Here is a 25,922-nt window from a genome sequence, read left to right as displayed (position 1 = left end):
TCAGGCACACTATGTCTGGTTCTTAACCCACTGACCACAGTGAAAACTCCAGATATTTACTCTTTTTAACAGAGATAATAGTGTTTCTTTTGAGAAATAAGTTCATTGCTGCCTTATGGATTCTATGATTCTTGTAACTCGTTTTCTCTTTCATACACAATGATTAAAAGTTTACAACCAGATTTATGACCCATCTTCAACATGAATTTTACGTACTCATGACATTCTAACATGCACTCCTGGCTCTAATTTCTTCTACTCTTATTTTCTTTAACTAATTTTTCTCATTTATTTGAAACATTACTTGTTCTTGATGAATTTTATGTGTCTTTGTAACAGATTATTTTTAGAACAACATAAGTCATTTTTAGAACAGCATAATATTTATTGACTCAGTGGTGATCTGGTAAGTAAAAAGTTGACTATTTTTTTTAAATTTATTCTCTTTTTTTTCACATTATAGAGATCAGCCAATACAGAAGGACCTTAAATTTATTCTTTGGTTAAAGTGTCTTAAGTTTATATTATTGGTTTGAATTCTTAAAACCTAAGCAATTACTTCTGGTCATTCATAGTAACAATTTCCCTAAATGACATAATGACTTTACTGAAAAATTTTAGATTAATAAAATGTCTTGGAGTTCCCGTCGTGGCGCAGTGATTAACGAATCCGACTAGGAACCATGAGGTTGCGGGTTCGGTCCCTGCCCTTGCTCAGTGGGTTAACGATCCGGCGTTGCCGTGAGCTGTGGTGTAGGTTGCAGACGCGGCTCGGATCCCGCGTTGCTGTGGTTCTGGCGTAGGCCGGTGGCTACAGCTCCGATTCAACCCCTAGCCTGGGAACCTCCACATGCCGTGGGAGCAGCCCAAGAAATAGCAACAACAACAACAACAAAAAAAAAAAGACAAAAGACAAAAAAAAAATAATAAAATAAAATAAAATGTCTTGCTGCAATACATACTCAGCAGAAATGTTCATAAACCAGAGCAAAAATTAGCATGCCCATAGGGAAAAATAAAATGATCAGATTTTACTACTGATGTACATCCCTTAGGAAAGATCCTGGATCATCCATCAAATGGTTTATGGTTTACAAGACCTACCAATGAGCAGAGAAAAAAATGATTATAAGCTTAAAGTTAAAATGCTTATATTGTGTGAGGAAACTTAAATTATGTCTCATTGTCCTAAAAATGTATTATTACTTTAATGAGACATTAACTTTTTCCTAAATTTAAACTTCCATTTCGGAGTTATTCATTTTATAAGTAAAACTTCTTTGGTCGATTTCTTATTTAATGTGAGTACTGATTTTTCTATACACATGAGCAGGTTCCTATATGACAATCTGTGAGTGTGTCACTATGTAACCATATTTCTGCATACGGTAATTAGCAAATAGACTCCAAATTTCCCGTTTATGCTTCCGAAGAAACCTTTCTCTCCATGAATAGGAATTATTCCTATTGAGAAGCTGTCATTCTAAGGATGCTCACCTTGAAAAGAGGCAGAAGGAAAAAACACTTATTGACAGCAGATGAAGATATAGTTAGATCAGTATGCTATTAATAAAAATGTTTTTATTCCCTATCTTTGTCTCTTTTATTTTCATAATATATATTCTCAGGGAAAAATATCATCATTAGTCTTATGTAGTCCTTAATACCATGCTAATTATTATCAAGGGCATTATTCCAAAATTCATTAGATTTTTTAGAAATTTTAAAACAATCTCTTGAAATAAAAAGTGATCATTTAGACTTATTTTATTTTATTTTATTCTTTTTATGGCCACGCCTGTGGCATAGGAAGTTCCCAGGCTAGGGGTCAAATCAGAGCCACATCTGCATGCTGCAGCTTTATGGCAACACCACATCCTTAACCTACTGAGCGAGGCCAGGAATTGAACCTGTATCCTTGCAGACACTGTGTCATATTTTTAACCTGCTAAGCCACAAGAACTCCTTAAATTAAATTTTTAATCAATAGTCTACCAAAACATGCTTTCTTGAGTATTACTATATAATATGTACATATTTTGGTTAAACAAAGTTATAAATACACAAAATATAACATAACAATTTTATAGTTGTCTATTTCTACTGTTCTAAAGTAAATTTGGATATATGTTACTTATTCTGAATTCCCACACAGAGTTAGTAAAATGCTTTGTCAGACTGAGAAAATACCAATCTACGGTTTACTTCCCTCTGGTGTTTATCATGAATAAGACAATTTACATAAATTTTAACCTAATAATGTAGTATGAATAGTGTAAAATGGTGAATTATTTTAATATTTAAATACTTAAATATAAAATAGCTTAAATACAGAAATAATTATAAAAGTAATTTCTGGGCACCAAATACACTCATGTATTTATGCCAGCATATCAGATGCTTTGCAGAATTGCTTTTCTACATGCTGCCTCTTTGGGAGGTAAAAAGCTACAGACTTAGCTAACTTCAGATTAGACATCCCATGGTCTGATGGCACAAGTACTCTGCAAATTAAGATGTGACAGATAAAACAGATTCCAGATTTCTTCCGAGTTTAGTACAGATGTTAAATGAAGTTATCCTTGTCACAGAGAGATGTATAACAAGTTGTAAAATCAAATTATGCTTTGTAGAACAGAAAAACAATGTTACTGAATTCCTTTGTTAGAAAAAGATGGGTACTTACAGCCATTATAATGAATCTAGGAATGATTACCTTGGTGAACATAGAAAAAGTATGCTGTCTGCTTCAGGCAAGTAGATCATCTGACCCTTGAGCCGTAAGCAGCTGATCTCAGTGCCTGTTAGTTCATCCTCACACTCTGATTTCTCCACATCCAACAATCCTTCCTTGAAAAGGCAAGACACAACTGTTAACTCATGTCCTTCTCCTTCTCTAAGTATTCAGCCAAGAAGGACACACAGACCTCATGTCCACCAAACCATAAGGGAGAATACAAGTGCCAAGCAAAGGGAATTTCACCAGAGCCATCATGTAAAAGGCAGAGTGGCTCTCTTACATCCTGTAGAAGGACCAACTGACCACCTCCATCAAACCCAGAAAGACAATAGCTGTGCCACGTTCACATTTTCATTGAAAGTATCTGCGAATCTTATTTCCGATTTTCCAGGATGCCTACAACATGGAATTCCAGGCTCTAGCAAAGACCAAGTATCCCCACGCCCCACCCCTATATTCACAGAGCAGCTAAAAGTAGCTGGTTCCCAATACCGTGTATGGGTTGTGGGGGGAGGTGGGAAGAAGGAGGAGATGCGTGCTGTGGAGCACTTTGGCTACATTAGTCTTAAGAACAGAAATCAGAAGATCTGGGGACTACTTAAATTACCAACTGGGTGGAAATGTTATCACCTTTATTTCCCCATAAAAATGACATGAAGAGCAACAGATAAGTTAAGAAATAATAAATCAATGGCTTTGGGTAAAGTTAAAAAAATCTTTATTTGTTTCTGAGGACCCATGATTTATTTTATCAGTATAGTCTTTCCAAACTAATGCTGTAATCTGAAGGGATCAGTTAAAGAAATTGATTGGGTAAAATACTGAAAAAACTCCAGTGGAAACAGCTGTTTGTTTTGTTTGTTTTGTTCTTGTTTCACTTGTAATTTATTTTATTTTGATGAATATGATTTTCCAGTTATCCATTTACATTTCTTTTTATTTCTTTTTATTTTTATTAAAGTATAGTTGCTTTACAGTGTTGTGTCAGTTTCCGCTGTAAAGCATAGTGACTCAGTTTTATACACACACATACACACATACACACACACACGCACACACACACACACATTCTTCTTCTCAGACTATCTTCCATCATGGTCTACTCCAAGAGATTGGATACAGTTCCCTGTGCTGTACAGTAGGACCTCACTGTTTATTAAAACAAACAAACAAACAAACTTCTGTTTTCTAAAACAGGACATTGTAAAAGATGTTAGTTTCATTAGAGGCAACTGGGCTGTCGGGGCAAGGCATTCTCAAAACTCACTTCTGTTCATCATAATCAGGGGGTAGAAATCCTTGACCCCCTCAGGCAATGCCAAAATTAGCACTGTTGGCTTTGAAATAGGATTACCTTTGGGATCAGGTTTGATCTCTCTGTGCCTTCTCCACTGCACAGAATGGTACTGGAGCTAATTATCCCTGGGGAACACCTCTAACCCACTTCTTCATATTTACTGAACTAAGATCTTGATTACCTTGCTTCTCAATACGAAGACCGTATTGATGTGTGAGAGGATCCCATGGAAACTGATGTCGATGTGAGGACGAACCAGGGAGAAGACAGACAGAAGGCTGCAGTTCCCAGGCTGGAGCTAAAATGTAGATCACAAGGGAAGAGCACTTAATGAGTCGAAATAAGGAGTTCCGGCTGTGGCACAGTGGGTTATGGATCTGCTGTTGAGTCTTCAGCGGCCCAGCTCAGATTCAATCCCTGGCTCGGAAAATTCCATATGCCACAGGTGCAGCCAAAAAAAGAAAAAAAAAAGTGAGTCAAAATTAATTCTTATGATCTGATATTAGTTATTAGATTAAACCAGCTCAAGAATATTTAAACACAGAAAATCACAGCTATTCTGTAGGAAAGTTACCTTAGCAGTGAACTCACATCGTCATCTATGCATCTCAGTGATTAAATGGACATCAAGTTGCTACATGAACATACCACCTAATATGGATTCAGATGACTAATATTCACACATCAGCTAAGCTAAGAGAAGAATCTTTGAAAAAAAAACAGGGTGGAATTTATCTTTTAAAATGTACCATTAGCTGTCCAATATCTATGGCTAAAATGAAATTTACACATATCAAAACCACCCACAAATACTAATAGTTTTATCAAGAGATGGCTAATTAATCATAACAGGTAAAGTGAATGCTTACAGTGGGCTGGACCCTGGACTAAATTTCGTGCACCCTCTAGCATCCTGTTATAACAAAGGGAGAAGAGGCAAAGAGAAGGAAGTGACACTTTTAAGGTAATCAATGGGGGAGACAGGGTCAGTGTAAGGGCCTAGCCCATTCTCTATTCTACTACAGACTGATGGCTTTATGCCAGATTCCATTTGAGTTAATCCCAAATTATTGCCTCCTTAATTACATTAAGAAGTATCTCTAGACACATGCCATGTGCAATTCCAAAAGTCAGAAGAGGACAGAAAATAGAGGGAATGCCCATCGTGGCTCACTGGTAAACGAACCCAACTAATATCCATTTGGACGTGGGATCCATCCTTGGCCTTGCTCAGTGGGTTAAGGATCCGGCATTGCCAAGAGCTGTGGTATTAAGCCACAGATGCAGCTCAGATCCCATGTTGCTATGGCGGTGGTGTAGGTCAGCAGCTGTAGCTCCAATTCAATTTGACTCCCAGCCTGGGAACTTCCATATGCCATGGATGCAGCCCTAAAAAAAAGAGAGAGAGAGAGAAAATAGAAAGGAGTTCACAAATGGGTCTGAACAATACAGGTCAAATGTACTTTCTCAGCATCACCCAAATGCTGTCCTTTGATGCTTTTTCTACTAAACCCCATGGTCATCTCTAATGCTTTTCTCTGTAGAGGATTTAAATTCTTCTTTTTTCCCTGAAAATGTCAATGGTTGATTTTGAAAGTTATTTTAAACAGTAGATATCCAGTGACTATTTTCTCAATGATGCATAAATGAAGTGAAAACTGATTACTAGACAGTCACTCACTTCCTCATCAAAACAAGTACACTATTCTTAAATAATTTTCTCACTGTCCTTGTGATTACAACAGGAAGAAAACAAAAACAAAAACAAAAACAAAAACAAAAAAAAAACCCTGTCTGAGAGAAAGTCATAGTATTCTCAAATACACTTAGTTTACATTTACACAAATTAGATGATATGTGATGTGCTCCATGCTGCCTGATTTATAATCAAAGAATTGCATGAATGAACAGACACGTGTAACAATATCATTGTTGTGGCCTTTTGTCTCAGGCTCCAAGGAAGTGGATGTCCCTTTACCTGTGGAAGCACTCTGTATATGGCATTTCCACACTGAGTGACTACTAGATCCCGGTCAAATATTATGTGAAAGGGAAAAGCTTTGCAGAAGGTATACGGGCTGATGCGTGACTCCTGGGTACCATTTTCTTCAAATCTGTCAAGATCTTCATAAAAATCCTCTTCTTTTGACTCTTTTTCTTCAATCAAAAATTGAGTATGATCACATTCTTCATTTCTTTGCTGAATAACCTGGATGCCAATGGGGGGGGGGTGTTAATTTGTCAGCATTTCCATTTAGTTGAAATATCTAAATACCTAAGAAACTGATTATGACAATTGCATTAAGAAGGTTAATTTTAAAACTGTAATGTGTACAAATGCTATACAATGCCTAAAATAGAAAACTATCTCTGGATGTTGATTTATGAAATTTAAAGAATGAATAATCATTCACAGTAAAATATCAAATCTGGTACCAGTTCCCTGTCTGTCCATATAGCCTCTTTGCTAAAAATTGTGGAAAAAGCATCCCCTGTCCTAGTGGGCTCAGCCCCCCTCAGCCAGGTACACACATACAGTAAACAACTTATAGATCATATAAAGTGGCATAGTTTAACATGATCAAAAATGACATGTGAAAATAGAGGAAAAGGAAATGATAAAATACATGCTTAAAAATATACCCAATGTAACTTTTTATCTATCAATTGGCAAGTATATAAAATTACAGTACCAAAATTAGGTAGGATACAGAAAAAGAGTCATTTCACATACTACTAACAGGAGGGTATTCTGATTAATCTTTCTGAAGGATAGATTGCAAATATGCAAAAAATTCCCAACTTACATTCTTTGATTTAATTCCAAATTCAGGAATTTATTCTATGGAAGTGATCATAATTCCAAGCAAAGCTCTATAATTTATAAAGAAATAACATTTCTAAAATATTATTCACAGGTGGATACAAAATTAAAATATAAATGAGCTATTTTTGTTTGAGTTTCAGAAACTGCAATCAAAACCTCTTCTGGAGTTCCCATTGTGGCTCAGCAGATTAGTCTCATGAGGATATGGGTTTGATCCCTGGCCTCGATCAATGGGTTAAGGATCTGGGATTGCCACAAGCTGTAGCATAAGCTGCAGATGTGGCTCCAGATCTGGCGTTGCCGTGACTATGGTGTAGGCTGGCAGCTACTGCTTCGATTCCACCCCTAGCTGGAGAACTTCCAAGTGCTGCAGGTGTGGCTGTAAAAAGAAAACAAACAAAAAAAAAAAGTCCTCTTATAAAGGAAAAACCCTACCTCATCTGCAGCCAGATCAAAACAGGAAATAGTTGAGAAATTATTTCTTCATTTGCAGCTAAATGAAGGCAAAACATTGCTCTTTTTCATTTTTTCTCTTAAGAGTTCACTTCAGCAAACTCTGACACTTAAAGACAAATCACTATTAATATGAATGCTCTTGTATATATTCTCCCAAAAATACTTTCATAGTGAAATTAGGATATCGTTACTAAAACTGTCACACTGATCTACCACAGTGGTTAAGGATTAGTATTCTTATGATATGAAAAATTTTCCCCATAAAGATTGATTTCCCTAAAGTTTCATAGGAAAACAAATCAATCTTAGAAATTTTGATGTTCTGCTATGTTTCCATTTCAGCTAGAGAAACTGGGTCATATCCAATCTAAATTTATTAATTAATTCCTCAGTTCTACTCTTTTGCTTTGGTTAAATTAGCAAAACAACAGCTTTTTGGATCATATTTTAACCTTCTAACTGGTATATCACTCATAACATGGTCTAATATTTCTCAAGTGGTTAAGTTGTCTGGTAGCTCTGGACCTATTAAAACTTATAGATTCAACGTAAGAATATCTCAGGAAACTAAAACAGTTACTTTGAAAAAAATTAAATACACAAAATATAATTACCAAATGAAAACATTTCAGAAGTCTTTATCAGAGCACTTGAATAAATAAAGGCCACTAGACAATTTGCATTGTATAAAGTGAACCCCACAATTAAGCAAGAATGTGAATTTTATGTAGAGTGCCACTGCTGTCAAATCCCAGGCCAAAGGCTCTAATAACCATGGCAACTGCAGTTTCCATGTGAGCCCTAATTTATGTGTTTTCCCCCCTGAAGTTTCTACACACCTGCTTCCCTCTCAGTTTGGCTAAGTAAAAGCGAAGCAAGAGTTGACTCAATGTGTGTGAACCCCTTGATACAGGATCCCTCCCCATATGAAGTGTCAGTTTGGTGTCAGGATCAAAAATGGGAAATGAAAGGCATATACAATTTTAACTGCATTCCAGTGAGAGTCTTAATCAGGAAGGGATTTCAATCTTTGCACAACTTCAATTTTTATCATTTTATTTTAGTTTAGTTTAGTTATGTTTTGATTTACAGGGAAGCATTTGCAGCATCAGGAAATTCTTAGGTTAGGGGTTAAATTGGAGCTGTAGCTGCCAGCCTATGCCACAGCCATGGCAACATGGGATCCAAGCTGTGTCTTAGACCTACACCACAGCTCACAGCAACACCAGATCCCAGACCCATTAATCAAAGCCAGGGATTGAACCCACATCTGCATGGATTCTAGTCAGATTCGTTTCCGCTGCATCACAACAGGAAATCCCCCAAGTTCTTAATTTTTAAATGTCTCTGGATTTGATAATGTCATGATATGCATAGATCCACTTTCTAGCTGTAGAAAAACTAAGGATGCACCTGGGAACCAGTTAAGGATTGACACCAACTCCTGAAAGAGAAAATATCATGAAATCTGATGTGACATTACTGGATTAAATATATGGAATACTTTTCTGATAGAATCTATTTAAGTGTTACAGAATACAATCTAACTAAGTGTTATAATTTTTATTTGTATAATACTGTACTTAACAGTTTGGACTTCCCATATATGTTATAACTATATATCTAAAAAGTCACTGCCTATTAGATTAAAGAAAGAAAACTGAAATAGATCCCCCCATCTCCCCACTTTTCTCAGACACAGGACCACTGAAAAATGGGGCTGACTGCACTGAGCACACAAACTACAGCTGATGGGGGTGACACTGGGTAAGAAATATAGAAAAACAATGGTTCCTGTTATTGCACAGTTCTTGTATCAATATCTTGAAATTATCACTCAAAACAGTGTGTATTATCAACAGCAGTGTTTTTTAAGTATGAGACCATAAGAGTTCCTATTGTGGCTCAGTGGTAAAAAAACCTGACTAGTGTACATGAGGATACGGGTTCGATCCCTGGCCCCACTCAGTGGGTTAAGAATCCAGCGTTGCTGTGAGCTGTGGTGTAGGCTGCAGACACAGCTCAGATCCTGCATTCCTGTGGCTGTGGTGTAGGCCAGCATCTGCAACTCTGATTTGACCCCTAGCCTGGGAATTTCCATATGCCATGTGAGCAGCTCTAAAAAAAAAAAAAAAAAAAAAAAAAAAAGTATGAGACCGGGCTTCTTTTATCAAGTAATCTAACTTTTTTTTAAAGAAAAACTTTTAGCTCACAAAATGAGATAGTCTAACCACATTTCAAGGACAGACAAAAATATCCACACAAAAAAAAAACAATGAACAGTAAAATCATATTTCATTTCATGTTTTTAGAATTTGTATATGTTACAGGTGTTTTTGTGTGTGTGTGTGTGTCCTGAGGGCCATAGCTAAGCTAAGCCAGTCTCAGATCCTACTGCTTCCCAGCTTGTGTGTGCTCACAGGCAAGGCAAACTAAATTTTATGTTGCCTTGAGCAATGTATAATTAGAAAGAAAAATCTGCTCCTGCAAGGAAAAAATATCCTGTATAATGCATGCATTCCAAGGCCAAATATAGAAGATTGCCCTTGTTGCCACTATTACAGCTTATATATACCTCTGCTGAGGTCCATGAGCAGTGTTGACTAAAGGCAAACTCAGCGCACCCTTTCTCATATTGTGCATATCATCTGTGCTCAGAAGCGTCCCCTTTACTAACCATTACCTTCATGTCTATTTCAGTGCCGTGTATTTGCTGAGCTACTGTTTTGATGATTCCGATGACAATATCCTGCAGTCCTTCTCTCTCTGAGTAGTAGTGCAGTATGAGTCCTTTGCCTTTTTCTGCATCTGTGCACCTAAAGGAAGGTGCCCGCATACCTGGGTAGATGGTGGCAAGGTGGTCATGTAGAGCATCGAGGTTCTGCAAGGAGAGAGTGATGAGTAAATACTGCATCCACAGGGCAGCCAACTTAAGAGAACAAGTTCAGGAAGCAGGACTCAGATCTGAGCTCAGGAGGCAGCCAGGCCACAGGAATATTCACAGAGCACATCCTTCCCCTGGCTGCATCCAGCCACTGTAAGGCAAGGACCACAGAAAACTTGAAACTAAGGTAAAGTCATTGAGTAAAACACCTGTGTAAATAGATAAAGGAGATGTGGTACATATATGCAATGGAATATTACTCAGCCATAAGAAAGAATGAAATAGTGCCATCTGTAGCAACATAGGCAGATCTAGAGATTATCATACTGAGTGGTCAGAAGGTGATATCATATTGTATCACTTATATATGGAATCTAAAATACAACACAGATCAACATTTCTATAAAGCAAAAACAGATGTACAGACACAGAGAATAGACCGTATTTGCCTGGGTGGAGGGTGGGAGAGGGATGGAGTGTGAGTTTGGAATTAGTAGATGTGAACTACTATATATGGAATGGTTAAACAGCAGGACCTACTGTATAGTACAGGGAACCATATTCAATATCCTGTGATAAACCATAACAGAAAAGAATATTTTTAAAAAGAATGTGTATATATATATATATATATATATATATATATATATATATATATATACATATATATATATGTATACTTGAGTCACTTTTCTGTACAGTATTTAACACAACCTTATAAATCAACTATAATTTAAAAAAAGAAAAACATCTGTGACTGTTAACAGTGGAAATATTTTAAAGAAGAAGAGGGATGTAAAACGGATGCCTGAAACAGAAAGGAGAAGTACAATTCTGAGATCAAGTAAAGATATGCATATTTACAGGAATTCGAGGCAATTGTGTATTTGTGTTCTGATAAACAGTACAGAAGGCCCCAAGTGATCATGTATTACCCTTTGTTTCCACTTAAATCCTAAAATGTAACCATTAATTCAAAAAACTACTATCCAGCCATAAAAAAGAACAAAATAATGCCATTTGCAGCAACATGGATGCAACTAGATTCTCATACTAAGTGAAGTAAGTCAAAAAGAATGACAAATACCATATAATATCATTTATATGTGGAATCTAAAATATGGCACAAATGAACCTATCTAGAGAACAGAAATAGGCTCACAGACATAGGGAGCAGAATTGTGGTTTCTAAGGGGGAGGTTGGAGGGAGTGGGATGGACACGGAGTTTGGGGTCGGTAAATGCAAACTATTACTTTTAGAATGGATAAGCAATAAGGTTCTCCTGTACAGCACATAAAACTATATCCAATCTCTTGGTATAGATAAAACATGATGGAAGATAATAGGAGAAAAAGAATGTGTATATATGTATGACTAGGTCACTTTGCTGTACAGAAGAAATTGACACAACACTGTAAATCAACTATACTCTAATTAAAAACAAGTAGCCCATCTCAAGCATTAAAAAAACTAGAGTTATGAGCATGTGAAAGTATATACATATTCTTTTATGAAATAATGTTTTAGAAATGAAAATCATTTTTGAAATTAAGTCTGTATAATTTCTTAATGGTCACTGGTAGTCTCCAGTCAAGGTACAGCTTCACAACTAACCTACGAAATTTAACTTTTTAGAAGTGCAGTCTTAGAAACATAATAAATTTGCAAATAAATATTTTTTTATCAGCTTGTGATTAATTTTGAGCATACCAAATTCCCCATTATCTGAGACCACTCTTTAAAATAAAGATCACCAGAAGAGATGGTGCAAACTCTACTTTTTACTTGGTCCAGCATGGCTTTTCAACACTTAACTCGTAAGGTATTTGTGCCTGTGTGTCGCACTTATACAGTAGGACACACATAGCACAGTGTGTCACAGGACTTAAGAGCAAGGTGGCTTTCAAAACAAGCTGACTTAGTTTTAAATCATGACACTACTTCATGATAAATATAGCCAATTTACCTAACTTTTCTAAGACTTGATCTCTTCTGATAAAATGGAAAAAACTAAAATGATGTATATAAAGCACTTAGCACACTGCAGGTATAAGGTGAAATAATGGTACCCCTAAAATTTCCAGCCCTATCCCCTTCAAATATGTTAACATCATGTCGAAAAGTGACTTCGCAGGTGGGATTAAGGTTATGCAAAGCTGGGGAGAAGTTTGACATGGAAAGTTGAGTTGGGAATATTATCCTAGATAAGCCAGGTAAAACCAGCCTAACCCCATGAGACTGAGACCTTAGAAGCTAAGAACCTTTCCTGGTTACAGGGAGAGATGGGAGCCTAAGGAAGAAACAGGTTCTGAGGTACAGGACAGTGTGTGTAAGGCCTGGGGAGAGGCCTCTAGGGTCTTTCACAGCCCCTGCTGATGGCCGGTAAGGCCAGGAAGGAAACCAGCCTGCAGCCCTATGGCCACATGTAGCTGGATTCCACCAACATTTGAATGAACAAGGAAAGGACTCCCCCCTCAGCAAGCCCTGCTGAATAGGAATATGGGTGTCCAAATCCAAGCACGTCTCCTTGGAGGCACTGTGGCACAATGGTTTGCTTACTCTTCTAATCCCACCATTCACACCTCCCTTCACTGTGACCACATGCACACTACAGGTCAATGTGATGCAGGGTGCAAGCTGGGGGTAGGCTAGAGGGGGACACAGCTCTGTATGACTCACACCCTGATTGTAAACAGTTCACGGCTTAAATCACTAAACCAAGAGTGGTTTGGGATGCATAAAAGGGAGTCAGCAACTCAGACTAAAAAACAGGGTCCAAAGACATCAAAGTAAAGATTAGAGCTGAGGTCGCCAAGGCCAACATTCTGATTCAGATAAATGTTTCACATTTCCTCGACTAGTGAATCTGGTTCCTTTTTTAAATGCCTCCATGCCTAGTGCTAAAATTTTGTTTTCGTCCCCCAAATTATACCTGTTACAATCAAGTCAGGACAGTTCTTAATGAAAATATCAATTGATTCTGATGGCCTCTAGAGGACGCTAGTGCCATGGAAAAGGAATCCAATATGGCAGACACTAAGAGCTGACAGTTTGTATAAACCACAAGCAGCTGAAGGCCTCCAACAATCACACTTGTTGAGTAACACAAACAGTTTTCCTATGACAAGTTCTTCTCAAGGGAATTCTTCCCTGAGAAGGGAAGACATGAGGACTGCTCTTCATAACCCTACCAGATCACTTACACTTCTGCTGATGTTGCAAAAAAAGGCTGTGAGAGAAAATTTGGGGAGAAAAAAAAAAATCACCAAAATAGTTTTATCTGTATCTGCATTTTCCCACAAAGTCAAAATGTAGCTTGTTACAGTTAGGAAATCTCCTAATGCAGTCAGGCCTAGATACTATGTGATGGCTCATTTGAAAGAAAAAAAATTAAACACGAGTCAAACAATAACTTGAAATATGTCAATAACTTGAAATATAGTCAAGATTTCCTCTATAACATGTTAAAATATAGTATATAGTAAGTCGGTATGTCTATATCACTTTCATACTCATCTATTTTGATCTTGTGTCATATTTTATCACATTTCTCTGGTCAGCTGAACAGATGGTAAGAGATGGTAACAATGGCACCATTTACCTTCTCTGCACCCCTGATACTAAGGAAGACAAGAGATGGACCAGGATGGTTCCAGCCTCTATGCCATGAGTCATACAGAGGCACTGCTTCCTAAGTGGGGAGCCATTTTAATTTAAATAAAGGTACCGATTAAATGAACTTATTTACGAAATAGAAACAGTCTTGCAGACTTTGAAAAAAAACTTATGGTTTCCAAAAGGGAAAGACAGGGGGAGAGATGGATTGGGGGCTTAGGACTAGCATATACACACTATGGTATATGGAATGGGTGGTCGATGGGGATTTTTTTGTATAGCAGAGGAAAATCTACTCAATATTCTATGACAACCTATATGGGAATGGATATGTGTAGATGTATAACTGAATCACTTTCCTGTACAGAATAAATTAATACAACATTGTCAAACAATTATACTTCAATAAAACTTGGAAAAAAAGATACTGATAATACTAGGATGTTAATATTCATAATAAAATATTGCTTAAATTAATCAATCAAAAGCAAATAGGAAACCAAAACACACAAAGTCAAATGTTAATCTTTGAAATCTTTGTGGTAAGTAACTCTCCTGAGATTGACTGTTTTATTGGGTTTGCTATTCATTAAATGAACTACTAAAGTGCTTTCCTGGAGCATAAAAAGTTTAACACCACTTAATGTAATATTGATTTTCTTTAGATACCATCTAACCATAAAAAATACTCTTGGGATTTCTTTAGTTGCAGCTTTCCTTACTTGGTTTCACTCTCTCAAAATTAATTACCACAGCCTGTCTACTATGAGAAATGGCATTTATGATTAAAAATTAAATTATTGTCATTTCAGTACATTTATACTGCTAAAATTATGACCTCTTCACAGACAATAATTGTTTGTGGAAAGCTCAAAGGCCACAGAAAAGATATACTTAAAATACCAGGAGAAAACCTTATTTACATTTTATAGTACCATCTATCCAAAGCTAATTATTCATCCACCTGGTTGTAGCAACATATGCTGGAGAACAAGAGTTTCATATTAAAACTGGTATTGTTTTGTTTCTAAATATACCCATGGAGGTAGGTATACAAAGCAAAGAGCTGTGTATTTCAGCATAGGTAGAGTCCTAGGAAATTGTAAAGAAAATCTCAAATATGCTTTCATTTCATTCTCATTAATTTTACGACACTAGAAAACAAGAAAGGAGAGCAGGTCCATAAATCAATTTTGTCTCAAGATGCCAAAAGTTTAGTCTGAGGTTTTCACTTCATTTCTCTTTATGCTCTGATACAATTTTACCGTTTTTTTCTACAAGCAAGATGAATATACTTTTCCTCAGGAATTCTGCTACCCGTAAGTCCAGTTCATCTTATTCCCCATCATTTATCATTTCCAGAAGAAAGACTAGTGCTGGCATGTTGGGAAACTGAGGTTCTAGATGTAGAATCCACAGATTTAGGACACAAAAGAGAACCAATTGATCCTTTGAGAAATACCATGAAGTTCCACATTTTTAACATTCTTGGAATGTTTTTGAATAAAGATACATTTTCTCTTTGTAATATGCATGGCAAAAAATAAACTAATTACAGAGGCAAAGTTTCTGGGAATTAACTACTCATTTTCCTGCTTCAAGGGTGTCTAATTAAAAATTCATAAGTGATGCACATAAAAGAATATAGTAAGACTTTGCCTTGAAAGGTTTGAGAGAGAGAGATTCTGTAGTCTCCAAGAATCTTTATTCTAGTGAATAGGGAAAAGGGAGTTAGTCGTCTGTGTTATTGAGAGCTTTATTCAAGTTTTGATCTGGAAAAAGTCTTAAACATAGTCACTGCAAATCTCTCTCTCTCTCTCTTCTCTCCCTCTCTCTCTCTTTAGGGCAACTCCTGCAGCATCTGGAATTTACCATGCTAGGGGTTGAATCAGAGATGCAGCTGCTGGCCACAGCCACACCCACAGCGACACAGATCAGAGCTGAGACTGTGACCCACAGATAGCAATGCCAAGATCCCCAACCCACTGAGCAGGGCCAGGGATAAAATGTAAGTCCTCATGGACACTAGTCAGGTTTGTTACCACTGAGCAACAAAGGGAACTCCTAACCTCTCTTTTTTTAAGGAAAGGGGATGAATTTCCTTTCTTTGTATTCCTTACATTTCTGAAAAGCAAGACCAACACCAGCATTTATGAAAGTCATGTAATTTGAAAAACATCTTAAGATTTAGAAGAAAGAAGTCATTTTGGGAGGAAGGCTCAAGATAGTGGAGGAGTAAGACATCATGCTCAACTTCTCCCACAAACACATCAAAAGAACACATCTACATGCAGAAAAATTTGCACAGAATATCTACTGAATATGGGCAGAAGAATATAAACCTCCAAAAAGGGCAACATACCATTCACATAACTGGGTAGAACAAAAGAGAAAAAGAGAGAGAGGAAAAAAAGGTATCGGGATGGGATTAGCATTCCTGAGAGGGATCTGTGAAAGAGAAAAGGAACCCACAGCCTGGAGCCACCTAACTGATCAGCCAAGATGGAGGGACCTCAATGTCACCAAGAAAAGTACAGCAGCTGGACTGAGGAGGGGAAAGGAGAGTAAGAGCTGCACAGATCATCTGTACCACCTACCAGGACACCACAACCTGAGACACTCAGGTGGGAGCTAAGTGCTGTGACTCAGGCTATGAAGGTCAGTTCTAGGAATAAGACTAGGATTGGCTGTGCAGAGACAGCCTGGGAGCTAGGGAGAAGTGTGCCATAGGCCGGGAAGCAGAATGCCACAGCTGAGGGAACCCAGGAGGGGGTCTGGGACTGCAGGAGAAGCAAGGTGCCATTGTTGGGGAGGGAAAGAGGAGGAGGGGCACACCACCATAGGCATCTCTTTCCCTACACACCTGCAGATTCTTGGATGGAGGGGCGCCTCTGGCCCAGGCTACAGTTGGCAAGAGGCCACTTGCTCAGGCTACTGGACACCAGGCACTTCTTGTGAGGGCTATGGGTGTCTGGGCACCTCTTGTGTGGGCTAAGGGCAGCAGGGCGCTAAGCACGATTTGGTGCCTCTTGTATGATCTACAGGCATCAGGGACAAACCACAGCAGTCATCTCAGAAACCAGAGGGAGGTGTGGCCTGCAACCACTAGGGATCTGTGAACAGGCTCCACCTGTGGCCCCAGTCACCACAGAGGTCAGCAAAAAAGAGGGCACCACAACCAAGCACCACCTGTTGTTGCTCTCACTTCCCTGGGAACACACCTGCCCTGCTGCTGCCACTGCCAAACGCTCCAGGCAGTGCTCACATGCCTGAGTGCTGTCACTTCCCAGGACCCTGCAACTAAGAGAAGCCTGTGCAGCACATCCTGCATGGGCTAAGTGGGATAGGGTGCTTCTTGTGTGGTATACAGGTGGCGAGAGCAAACCACTGCAATTATCTCTGACTCGAGATGTGGGTGTGGCCAACCATCACTAGGGGTCTGTGAACAGGCACCACTTGCAGCCCCACAAGGAGGAGGCCACTGTGACCAAACAGCACCTGTTGTTGCTCTCACTCACTTGGGAACTAACACACCCTGCCACTGCCACTGCCAAATGCCTTGGGCACCATCTAAATCAGCCTGAGGCTCATTACCGTTTCCCAGGGCCCTGTAACCAGGAGTAGTCTGTGCCACCTTCCTGCAGGTCCTTGCTACTGTCAAGGGCCCATCAACCAGGCACTGACCACTAGCCCTACCCATTGCCTCCTTCTCCCTGGAAACACACTCAGCACCATGGGGATAACCGCCCGCTCACACCAAAGAAAGAGATAGCAAATATCCAAACTCCCATGCCAAAAATGAATTGTAACCCTCCGCAAAATACAAAGGGGAGCTCTTGCATAGAAACAGCTCTCAAAGACTACAGTTTGGTTTCTCCGAACTCACAGAAAGAGAAAAATATAAGCAAGATGAAGAAGCTCAGGAACTATTCCCAGTTAAAAGAATAAGAGAATTCGCCTAAAGCAAAACAATGAAACAGACCTCTGCAGTCTAATAGACACCAAGTTCAAAAGGGAGATAATGAAAATACTGAAGGAATTAAGGGTGAATATGAAGGAATTAAGAGCAAATATAAATAGTAATGCATATTACTTTAGGAAGGAACTAGAAAACCTAAGGAGGAGCCCAAAAAATTAGAAAATTCATTTGCAGAGATGCAAACTGAGCAAAAGACACCAAAGAGCATAATGAATAATGCAGAGGAACAAATTAGTGACTTGGAAGATACAATAAAGGAAATCACCCAATCAGGACAGCAGACAAAACCAAATGAAAAAACATGAAAGCAACATAAAAGCTCTATGGGATAATATAAAGCATGCTGATCTATGCATAATAGGACTTCCAGAAGGAAAAGAAAAAGAAAAGGGGATTGAAAATATATTTGAAGAAATTATGGCTGAAAATTTTCCAAATCTAAAGAAAACAGATGTCAGGATATAGGAAGAACAGAAGGCCCCCAAAAAGTTAAACCCAAACAGGCCCACACCAAGACATATTATAATAAAAATGGCAAAAGTTAAAAATAAAAAGAGGATTCTAGAGGCAGCAAGAGAAACACAAAGCATTAATTATAAGGGAACCCCCATAAGGCTATCAGATGACTTCTCTACAGAAACACTACAGGCCAGAAGAGAGTGGCAAGATATACTGAAAGTTCTAAAAGGGAAAATTTTCAGCCTAGAATACTCTACCCAACAAGAATATCTTTTAAAATAGAAGAAGAAATTAAGAATTTCTCCAACAAACAAAAGCTAACAGAGTACAGCAATAGTAAATCCATTCTAAAAGAAATACTGAAAGGGCTTCTCTAAATAAAAAAGAAGTAAGAAGAAACAGGATGAAGGAAATCACAGTTGGAAAGCAATCACTTAAATAAGTCAGAATACAAATCTAAAAGGAAAAACAAACAAACAAAAAAAACAACCCTACTATACTACTGTAAAAGTGATGATAAACACAAGGAACAGTAAAAGAACAAACATGAAAAAAAAATTAAGGTGTTAAAAAAGGACTTCAAAATCATAGAATGTGGGGAAGGTAAGTAAGAAAATCTAGACTTATTTTTTTTTTAATTTTAGAATGTGTTTGAGCCTATATGACTATCAGGCTAAAGCAAGCAGATCTAGAAAGGGGTTAACATACTTAAAAAACAGGGGAAACACAAATCAAAACCAAACATTACATTCACAAAAACTAAAAAGAGGAGTTCCCGTTGTGACGCAGTGGTTAACGAATCTGACTAAGAACCATGAGGTTGCAGGTTCGATCCCTGGCCTCGCTCAGTGGCTTAAGGATCTGGTGTTGCCATAAGCTGTGGTGTAGGTTGCAGACGTGGCTCAGATCCCACATTGCTGTGGCTCTGGCGTAGGCCTTTGGCTATGGCTCTGATTAGACTGATTAGACCCCTAGCCTGGGAACTCCATATGCCATGGGTGTGGCCCTAAGAAAAGCAAAAAGACAAAAAAAAAAAAAAAAAACAACAACAAAAAAAAAAGAAAAGTACACAAGCATAAAATAAATGGATATCATCCAACCAAAAAAAGAAAGGAACAAATGAGAAAAACTTTCCTTGAAAAAGACATATGTACCCACATGTTCACTGACACACTATTCACCATAGCCAAGAGATGGAACAACCTAAATGTCCAATGACAGATGAATGAATTAAGAAGATGTGGTATATATACACAATGGAATACTACTCAGCCATTAAAAAAAGAACAAAATAATGCCATTTGCAGCAACATGGGTGGAACTAGAGATTCTCATACTCATAAGTGAAGTAAGTCAGAAAGAGAAAGACAAATAACATATGATATCACATATCTGGAATCTAATATATGGCACAAAGGAACCTTTTCACAGAAAGGAAACTCATGGACATAGAGAACAGACTTGTGGTTGCCAAGGGGAAGAAGGAGGGAGTGGGATGGACCGGGAATCTGGGGTTACTAGATGCAAATTATTGCATTTGGAATGGATAAGCAATGAGATCCTGCAGTATAGCACTGGGAACTATATCTAGTCACTCGTGATGGAGCATGATGGAGGATAATGTGAGAAAAAGGATGTATATATGTATGTGTGCCTGGGTCACTTTGTTGTTACAGTAGAAAAGCGACAGAACACTGTAAAACAACTCTAAAAAAAAGAAAAATCACTAAAAAAAGAGTCATTTTGGAATTTGAAGATGAAGAATGTAAACAAGCAAGATGTAGATAAAGTGGAAAATTCAACCCTATGTAAATGGGAAGTGTCAAGGTCAGGTGAATAGCATGAGGTCGAGCAAGTAAAAGTCAATTTTAGCCATACTTTGGTGCCTTTTCTTTTTAAAGATACTCCTTGAGAAAAAGTCTTCCCACTGAAAAGATACAGAAAATCTTTTTTAGAAGAAATAAGGTAAGGCCTTATTTAGAAAGAAACTGTACCAGAGTCACTAAAATTATTTATATGGTAATATTTAAAAAACTGTTTGTAGTTATTTTTACCATCCTCTCCAGAGAAGTTTTAATTAAAGAAAAAAAAAAAGCAAATAGTCATAGAATTACCTGTGCAAAATATTTCACTTATTATACTGCTTTTAAATTCCTGTTTTAAGAAGTCTCAGTAATATGCTACATTTGGCAATCACTATTTTTTAAAATTGTGAAAATATATATGTTATATATACCATTAATATTCTAAAACATGTACCTTCCTTTAAAAGTTCTAACTTGTCTACTTTAAAATTATAGATGTCAACTAAGGAATGTAGCTTGCCACCTAGTTCTACAAGAATGCAGCCACCATAGTCACTGACATCCAGGAAAGAATTCAGTATGAAAATCAAGAATGAAGGAGAACTGTTAGAACAGCCCTCAGATATTTAGCTATTTTCAGGAGACATTTTTTTATGAACCTGGATCCTTGCATCTTTCCATGCTTAGAAAAGCACTAAAACCATGAATTAGGCTATCTGTGACTAGCAGCAGCCTTCTACCAAGATGTGTGCTGACTGCAGGTACCCCTTTACCAAAATCACTTATGTGCTGGCCTCCACCCTTTACATCTTTGGAATCATTTCTCAGAGTCATCTGAGAGGCTCTCTCCCTGGCTATAGTCCTCTGTAAGCTACTGAATAAATTGAACTAACATCTTATGTTCTTCCCACCCTCCCCCTCAGGTAGACATGGGTTATAGAAATTGGCATTTCAGATGTGGAGAAAAGTTCCTTTTGAAATTCAAAAGTTGCATATAAAATGAACAGTAAATTTTTAGAAAGAAATATTATAAATAATTTAGGGAAGTATTAGAATGTCACAGCTGTTCGGGAAAATCCTCATATTTCCCAAAATAACACTTTGCACAAACATTTAAGAATTTTAGATCAGTCATCAATCCCAGATTGCTCCTGGCAGGCTAGCCAAAGTACAGTGTTGTGCTTTAGAAGCCAAGACCTGGAACCAACACGAATTGAAGAAAATCCCACTGCAGGCTGAATAGAGGCCCTGGTAGAGGACTCTTGTGTATACAAATTGAAAAAAAATCATTATATACATAAAAAAAAGAAAATGAGTTAAACTGCCATGGGACCCAAATTAGTGGAAGAAGCCGGTGTTTCCAGCAAACTATGGCAGCATATTTGTCTGCTTATTCACTTGAGATTCCTAAGCAGACTCAAAACTAAAATTCTGCCTGGTCTCTAAGATTGCATGTGTCTCCTCTCTTTTTCAATAGTAAACCTGACAGCCTCCCATGTGCCTTTGGGTTTCATTTTACCTCTGTAAAATTACCGGGAAGGTTAAAAAATATATAACATAGTAATAACATAATACCACTGAAAACAAATTGCTAGCCCTGCTATGGACTGACTTGGGTTCATATACACCTTATCTTTTCAAACACAGACCACTCAAAGCTCTTGATTCATCCATAAATATGTGTACACCTGTATACACACTTACTAACACAGACATATAAAATGGAAGAAAAAATAACACATAGAGTGCTGTACAAATTATCCACTGCTGCATGTCAAAGCACCCCAAACTTATTGGCTTAACACAGTAATATTATTTTTCATGGTTCTGCGGGTTGCCCTCCCCTTTGGGGAGGAAGTTCTCATGTTGGAGTGGGACGGAGTCATCACAAAGCTCCACCAGGCTGGTGTACCAAGACGCTCCCCCAGTGGCTGAGAGTATGGCCAGCACTGCTGGCTAAGAGCTTCCCACAGCCTCTCCTGAGGTGAAATTCCTAGAGGAAACATCTCAAGTTCAAGTGCTCCAAGATACTCAGGTGGAAACTTCAAGAGTCCTAATGAACTAGCCTCAAAGTCCCAGGAATTTACTTCTCTCATGCTCTACGGGTCAAATAATCACCCAGATCTAAGGGCAGGAGAACTCCACACCTTGATGAGTAGGTGAGGGGGTAAAATCATACTGCAGAACAGTCATGTGAGATGGGAGATATTAGTGCAGTAATTTGGGGGAAAGACAATTTGCAACAATGCAATAATGCATTAGGACATCAGAAAGTGAAGGTGAGCATGGATTAGGGTGGGGATACTATCAGATTGGATATTCCTTATCAGCTGCATTTATTTTATTTTATTTTATTTTATTTTATTTTATTTTATTTTATTTTATTTTATTTTATTTTATTTTATTTTATTTTATTTTATTTTATTTTTTTAGGGCAGGCCACACCTGCAGCACATGGAAGTTGCCAGGCTAGGGGTCAAATCAGAGTTACAGCTGCTGGCCTACACCTGATCCTTAATCCACTGAGGCCAGAGACGGAACCCAGGTCCTCATGGATCCTAGTCGGGTTCATTACCAATGAGCCCCTATGGGAACTCCTCAGCTGTATTTTTTATGGAGCCTTCAAATCCTACATTCTCTGCACTGTTTTAATCAATATAACAGAAGTGTCAGATAGAAATGTACTACAGCAGCAGCATAAAAGAACATTTTATTACTAATTTAAGATTAGGAAAGTGGCAAAATAGAGGAAAAAATTCTTTTTTTTTTCCTTTGTATTTTTAAGGCCTCACCTGTGACATATGGAGGTTCCCAGGCTAGGGGGTCTAATGGGAGCTATAGCTGCTGGCCTACACAAGTCACAGCAATGTCAGATCTGAGCCACATCTGCTACCTACAGCACAGCTCCCAGGCAATGCCAGATCCTTAACCCACTGAGAGGGGCCAGGGACCGAACCCACATCCTCTTGGATACTAGTCGAGTTCATTACCAGTGAGCCACAATGGGAACTCCAAGAAAAAAATTCTTGCTGAAATACAGTCTTATCTTTAAGACAATAAATCCAGATAAAATGTGTAAAATCCAAAAATCTAAATCAAAATGTCTTCCTGTTTGTATTTATCTCTCTCTTTTTTCTTTCTTTCTCTCTCTCTCTCTCTTTTTTTTTTTTTAGGACTGCACCTGTGGCATATGGAACTTCCTCAGCCAGAGGCTGAATCGGAGCTGCAGCTGTCAGCCTACACCACAGCCATGGCAACACCAGATCTGAGCCTCACCTGCCACCTATGCCACAGCTTCCAGAAACACCAGATTCTTAAGCCACTGAGCAAGGCCAGGGATCAAACCCTCATCCTCATGGATACTAGTCAGGTTTGTAACCTGCTGAGCCACAATGGGAACTCCCGTGTTTATCTCTTTTTGATAAATCATGTTTTTGATTACTAAATCAGCAAAAGTTTAGTAATAAATGGCAAGGATTATCTACTTTTATCAATAGTCCACAAATTGATGGCTTCATAGGATATTTAAGAAAAATGTATTTCAAACTGTGTAATACTAGAGAAACGTTGTGTTTCAAAAAATTTCCTCTAAAAATGTGTCTTATTTTATTCTTTTATCCATTTAGGATTTTTACCTTTTTTTTGTAAAAATCTCAAGGTAGATTAAAAATAAGTGTGATGTAAAAAAAATTTTTTTAAATCGACTCTGAAAACACAAGAGAGATTGGATAGGCAGGGCTTGGAATTTGATATTGGCAGCAAATCATTTCAAAAGAGGATTGTCCATTCTTTAAGCTGTTTAAATTGTTAAATTGTTTGAATTCACTAATCAAAGGAAATGACAAAATCCATGGGAGAAACAAATATTTTTCTGGAACTAAACTACAGATCCTATCTACACAGCATCTCCTTGAGTATAATATTTCTATGAAGGAACAGAGGTTATTATCTGGACAAAACAGCCTGGGCCAAATAAAAAAGAAATACATATAACTCAGAATTAACTAACTCTTTCAAAGATTCTTTACTGATTGCCTGCTATCATGCTGTGCCTGGTACTCAGAAAACTTTTTAAAATTATCTTAAGGCAAGAAAATAATGTATATTTAGTAAGCAATCATTCTTAATAATGTATCCAACTGAGAGGCTGGGAGAGACAACTCCAAGGAAGCCATCCTTGGGAGGATGGCCAGTTGTCTAAGGTGCTCAACCTAGGGTATGGCGGTGGTCTTACACGCCACGATTTCAGTAGCTATTTTATTGTTGCTTGAGAGCTTCACATGAAAACATTATGATCAACATTAAAAAAGTTTCAATAGATACAATTAATTAACAGTAATTTGCCACACCCACATGAAAAGGAAATTGGTCTAATGTGTGCATGTTCTTCTGTGTTTCAACCTACAATCCATCTCTAAATAAAATTAAATAGCCCACTCAGAATGGATTTTTTTTATCCTTCATGAAATGATGAATCTTTCTTTCATGATTAAAATTTAGTTTAATGATTTTCATAGCAGTAAATTTGAAAGAACAGTGAGTTGTCAGTTCAAAAGAATTAATCTTGAGCTACTGGGGTATTTATTTCCTATTTGTGTACAAACAGCAAAACCTCATTTAAAAAATGTTCATATTTGTGTACAAACAGCAAAACCTCATTTAAAAAATGTTCATCCGTTCCTAAATATGCAGACTTTATCTGTAACGATACCATTGTTAGGAGATTATACATGATCTCTGGCTTCATGAAGTTTACATTCCAGCCCTCAAGCAGGAAAAGATCTACAGTGTGAGAACTACTGTGGTGGGGAAATTGAACATATTCTGAAAACACAAGAAACATCAATTCTGTGACTCAGACATGGTAGAGACTGGAGAGCAGAGTGGAGCCTTCCTTGAAGAAGTCATTTGACCAGCAGGATGAACAGAGCTGATGTGGATGAAAAGGAGAAGAAACAGTGTTCCCAACAATGGAAACAACAGGTGCAAAAGCTCTGAGGATAAAGAGAGCAAGATAAAAAAAAAAAAAATCTAAAAAAGTTCTATTTTGCTCGATCAGGAGAAAGAGTGGAGATAGTTGAGGCTGTAAGTAGTTTCAATTATTTTTATTACTTTTTACATTTCTGATGAGCAATTGGGAATCACTGGAGAGTTTAAGCAAGTAAATGATAGGATGCTTTCAGAAAAAAATGATTAGTTATAGAATGGAGATGAGATGGAGGAGTTATGAAGAGAGAAATTGGGGAAAATTTTTCTTTCTGTAGATAATGGTAGACTGCCCCACAGAAGTGTAGGGGAAATGAAGAAAAGTGGTAGAATTCTGAAAATTCATTATTTAGGAAATAGACTCTAAGGATTGAGTTATGTTAAAATCAGGTGATAAAAGATGAAAAAAAATCTTAATCTTTATTGAAGGGTTGAAGTATACCATAAGGAGTATTTTTAAAATGTAGGCTAGTATCTTAAAACAATTTATGAAAATCAGTTGCTTTATTTTATAGTCACTTAAAGTCCATTTATTTGTAATTTGCCTAATCACAACATAAATATCTACTTTTAAGAAAATTAGTATTTTAATAATTCAATTTGCCATTAGGATATGCCATTTCAAAACTGGAGGAAAAAAAGAACTCAATCAAAAATATATAATCCTGATGAAAACTTTAAGGTATTCTAACTTTCCAGTTTCCTATAGTTCACACTCACACTGAAAAAACATAAAATGAAACCATACATAATTTAAAGATATATTAAACAAAACTGCCTAATGGCTTAGAACTCTTTATTTCATTTACTTTTTGGCTGTGTCAGTGACATGCAAAAGTTCCTGGGGTAGGGTTCAAACCCCTGCCATAGCAG

General features: G+C 37.5%; 1 protein-coding gene across 14 annotated transcripts in view; it reads right to left on the bottom strand.

Moving 5' to 3' along the window:
* The window catches only part of GUCY1B1 (guanylate cyclase 1 soluble subunit beta 1), a 60,323-nt gene that overhangs the window by 12,706 nt on the left and 21,695 nt on the right, over positions 1-25,922 (bottom strand). For all 14 annotated transcript variants that reach the window (XR_014811961.1, XR_014811963.1, XR_014811960.1 and 11 more), the window contains 4 exon segments: positions 10,004-10,201; positions 6,016-6,246; positions 4,219-4,335; positions 2,717-2,850 (listed from right to left, as the gene is read on the bottom strand). Coding sequence is in view for 9 of the 14 variants with exons in the window: in XM_021100492.2 (XP_020956151.1) it covers positions 2,717-2,850; positions 4,219-4,335; positions 6,016-6,246; positions 10,004-10,201 (680 nt within the window). In the remaining 5 variants the exon portion in view is untranslated.

Source organism: Sus scrofa, chromosome 8 (genome assembly GCF_054392235.1).
Source record: "Sus scrofa isolate SSC_HxYL_T2T_F1_AM1 chromosome 8, Sscrofa_HxYL_maternal_Yorkshire_Landrace_v2.0, whole genome shotgun sequence".
Taxonomy (NCBI): Eukaryota; Metazoa; Chordata; class Mammalia; order Artiodactyla; family Suidae; genus Sus; species Sus scrofa.
The sequence above is the reverse complement of the archived record's forward strand: the minus strand, read 5'-3'. Positions and strand labels throughout refer to the sequence as shown.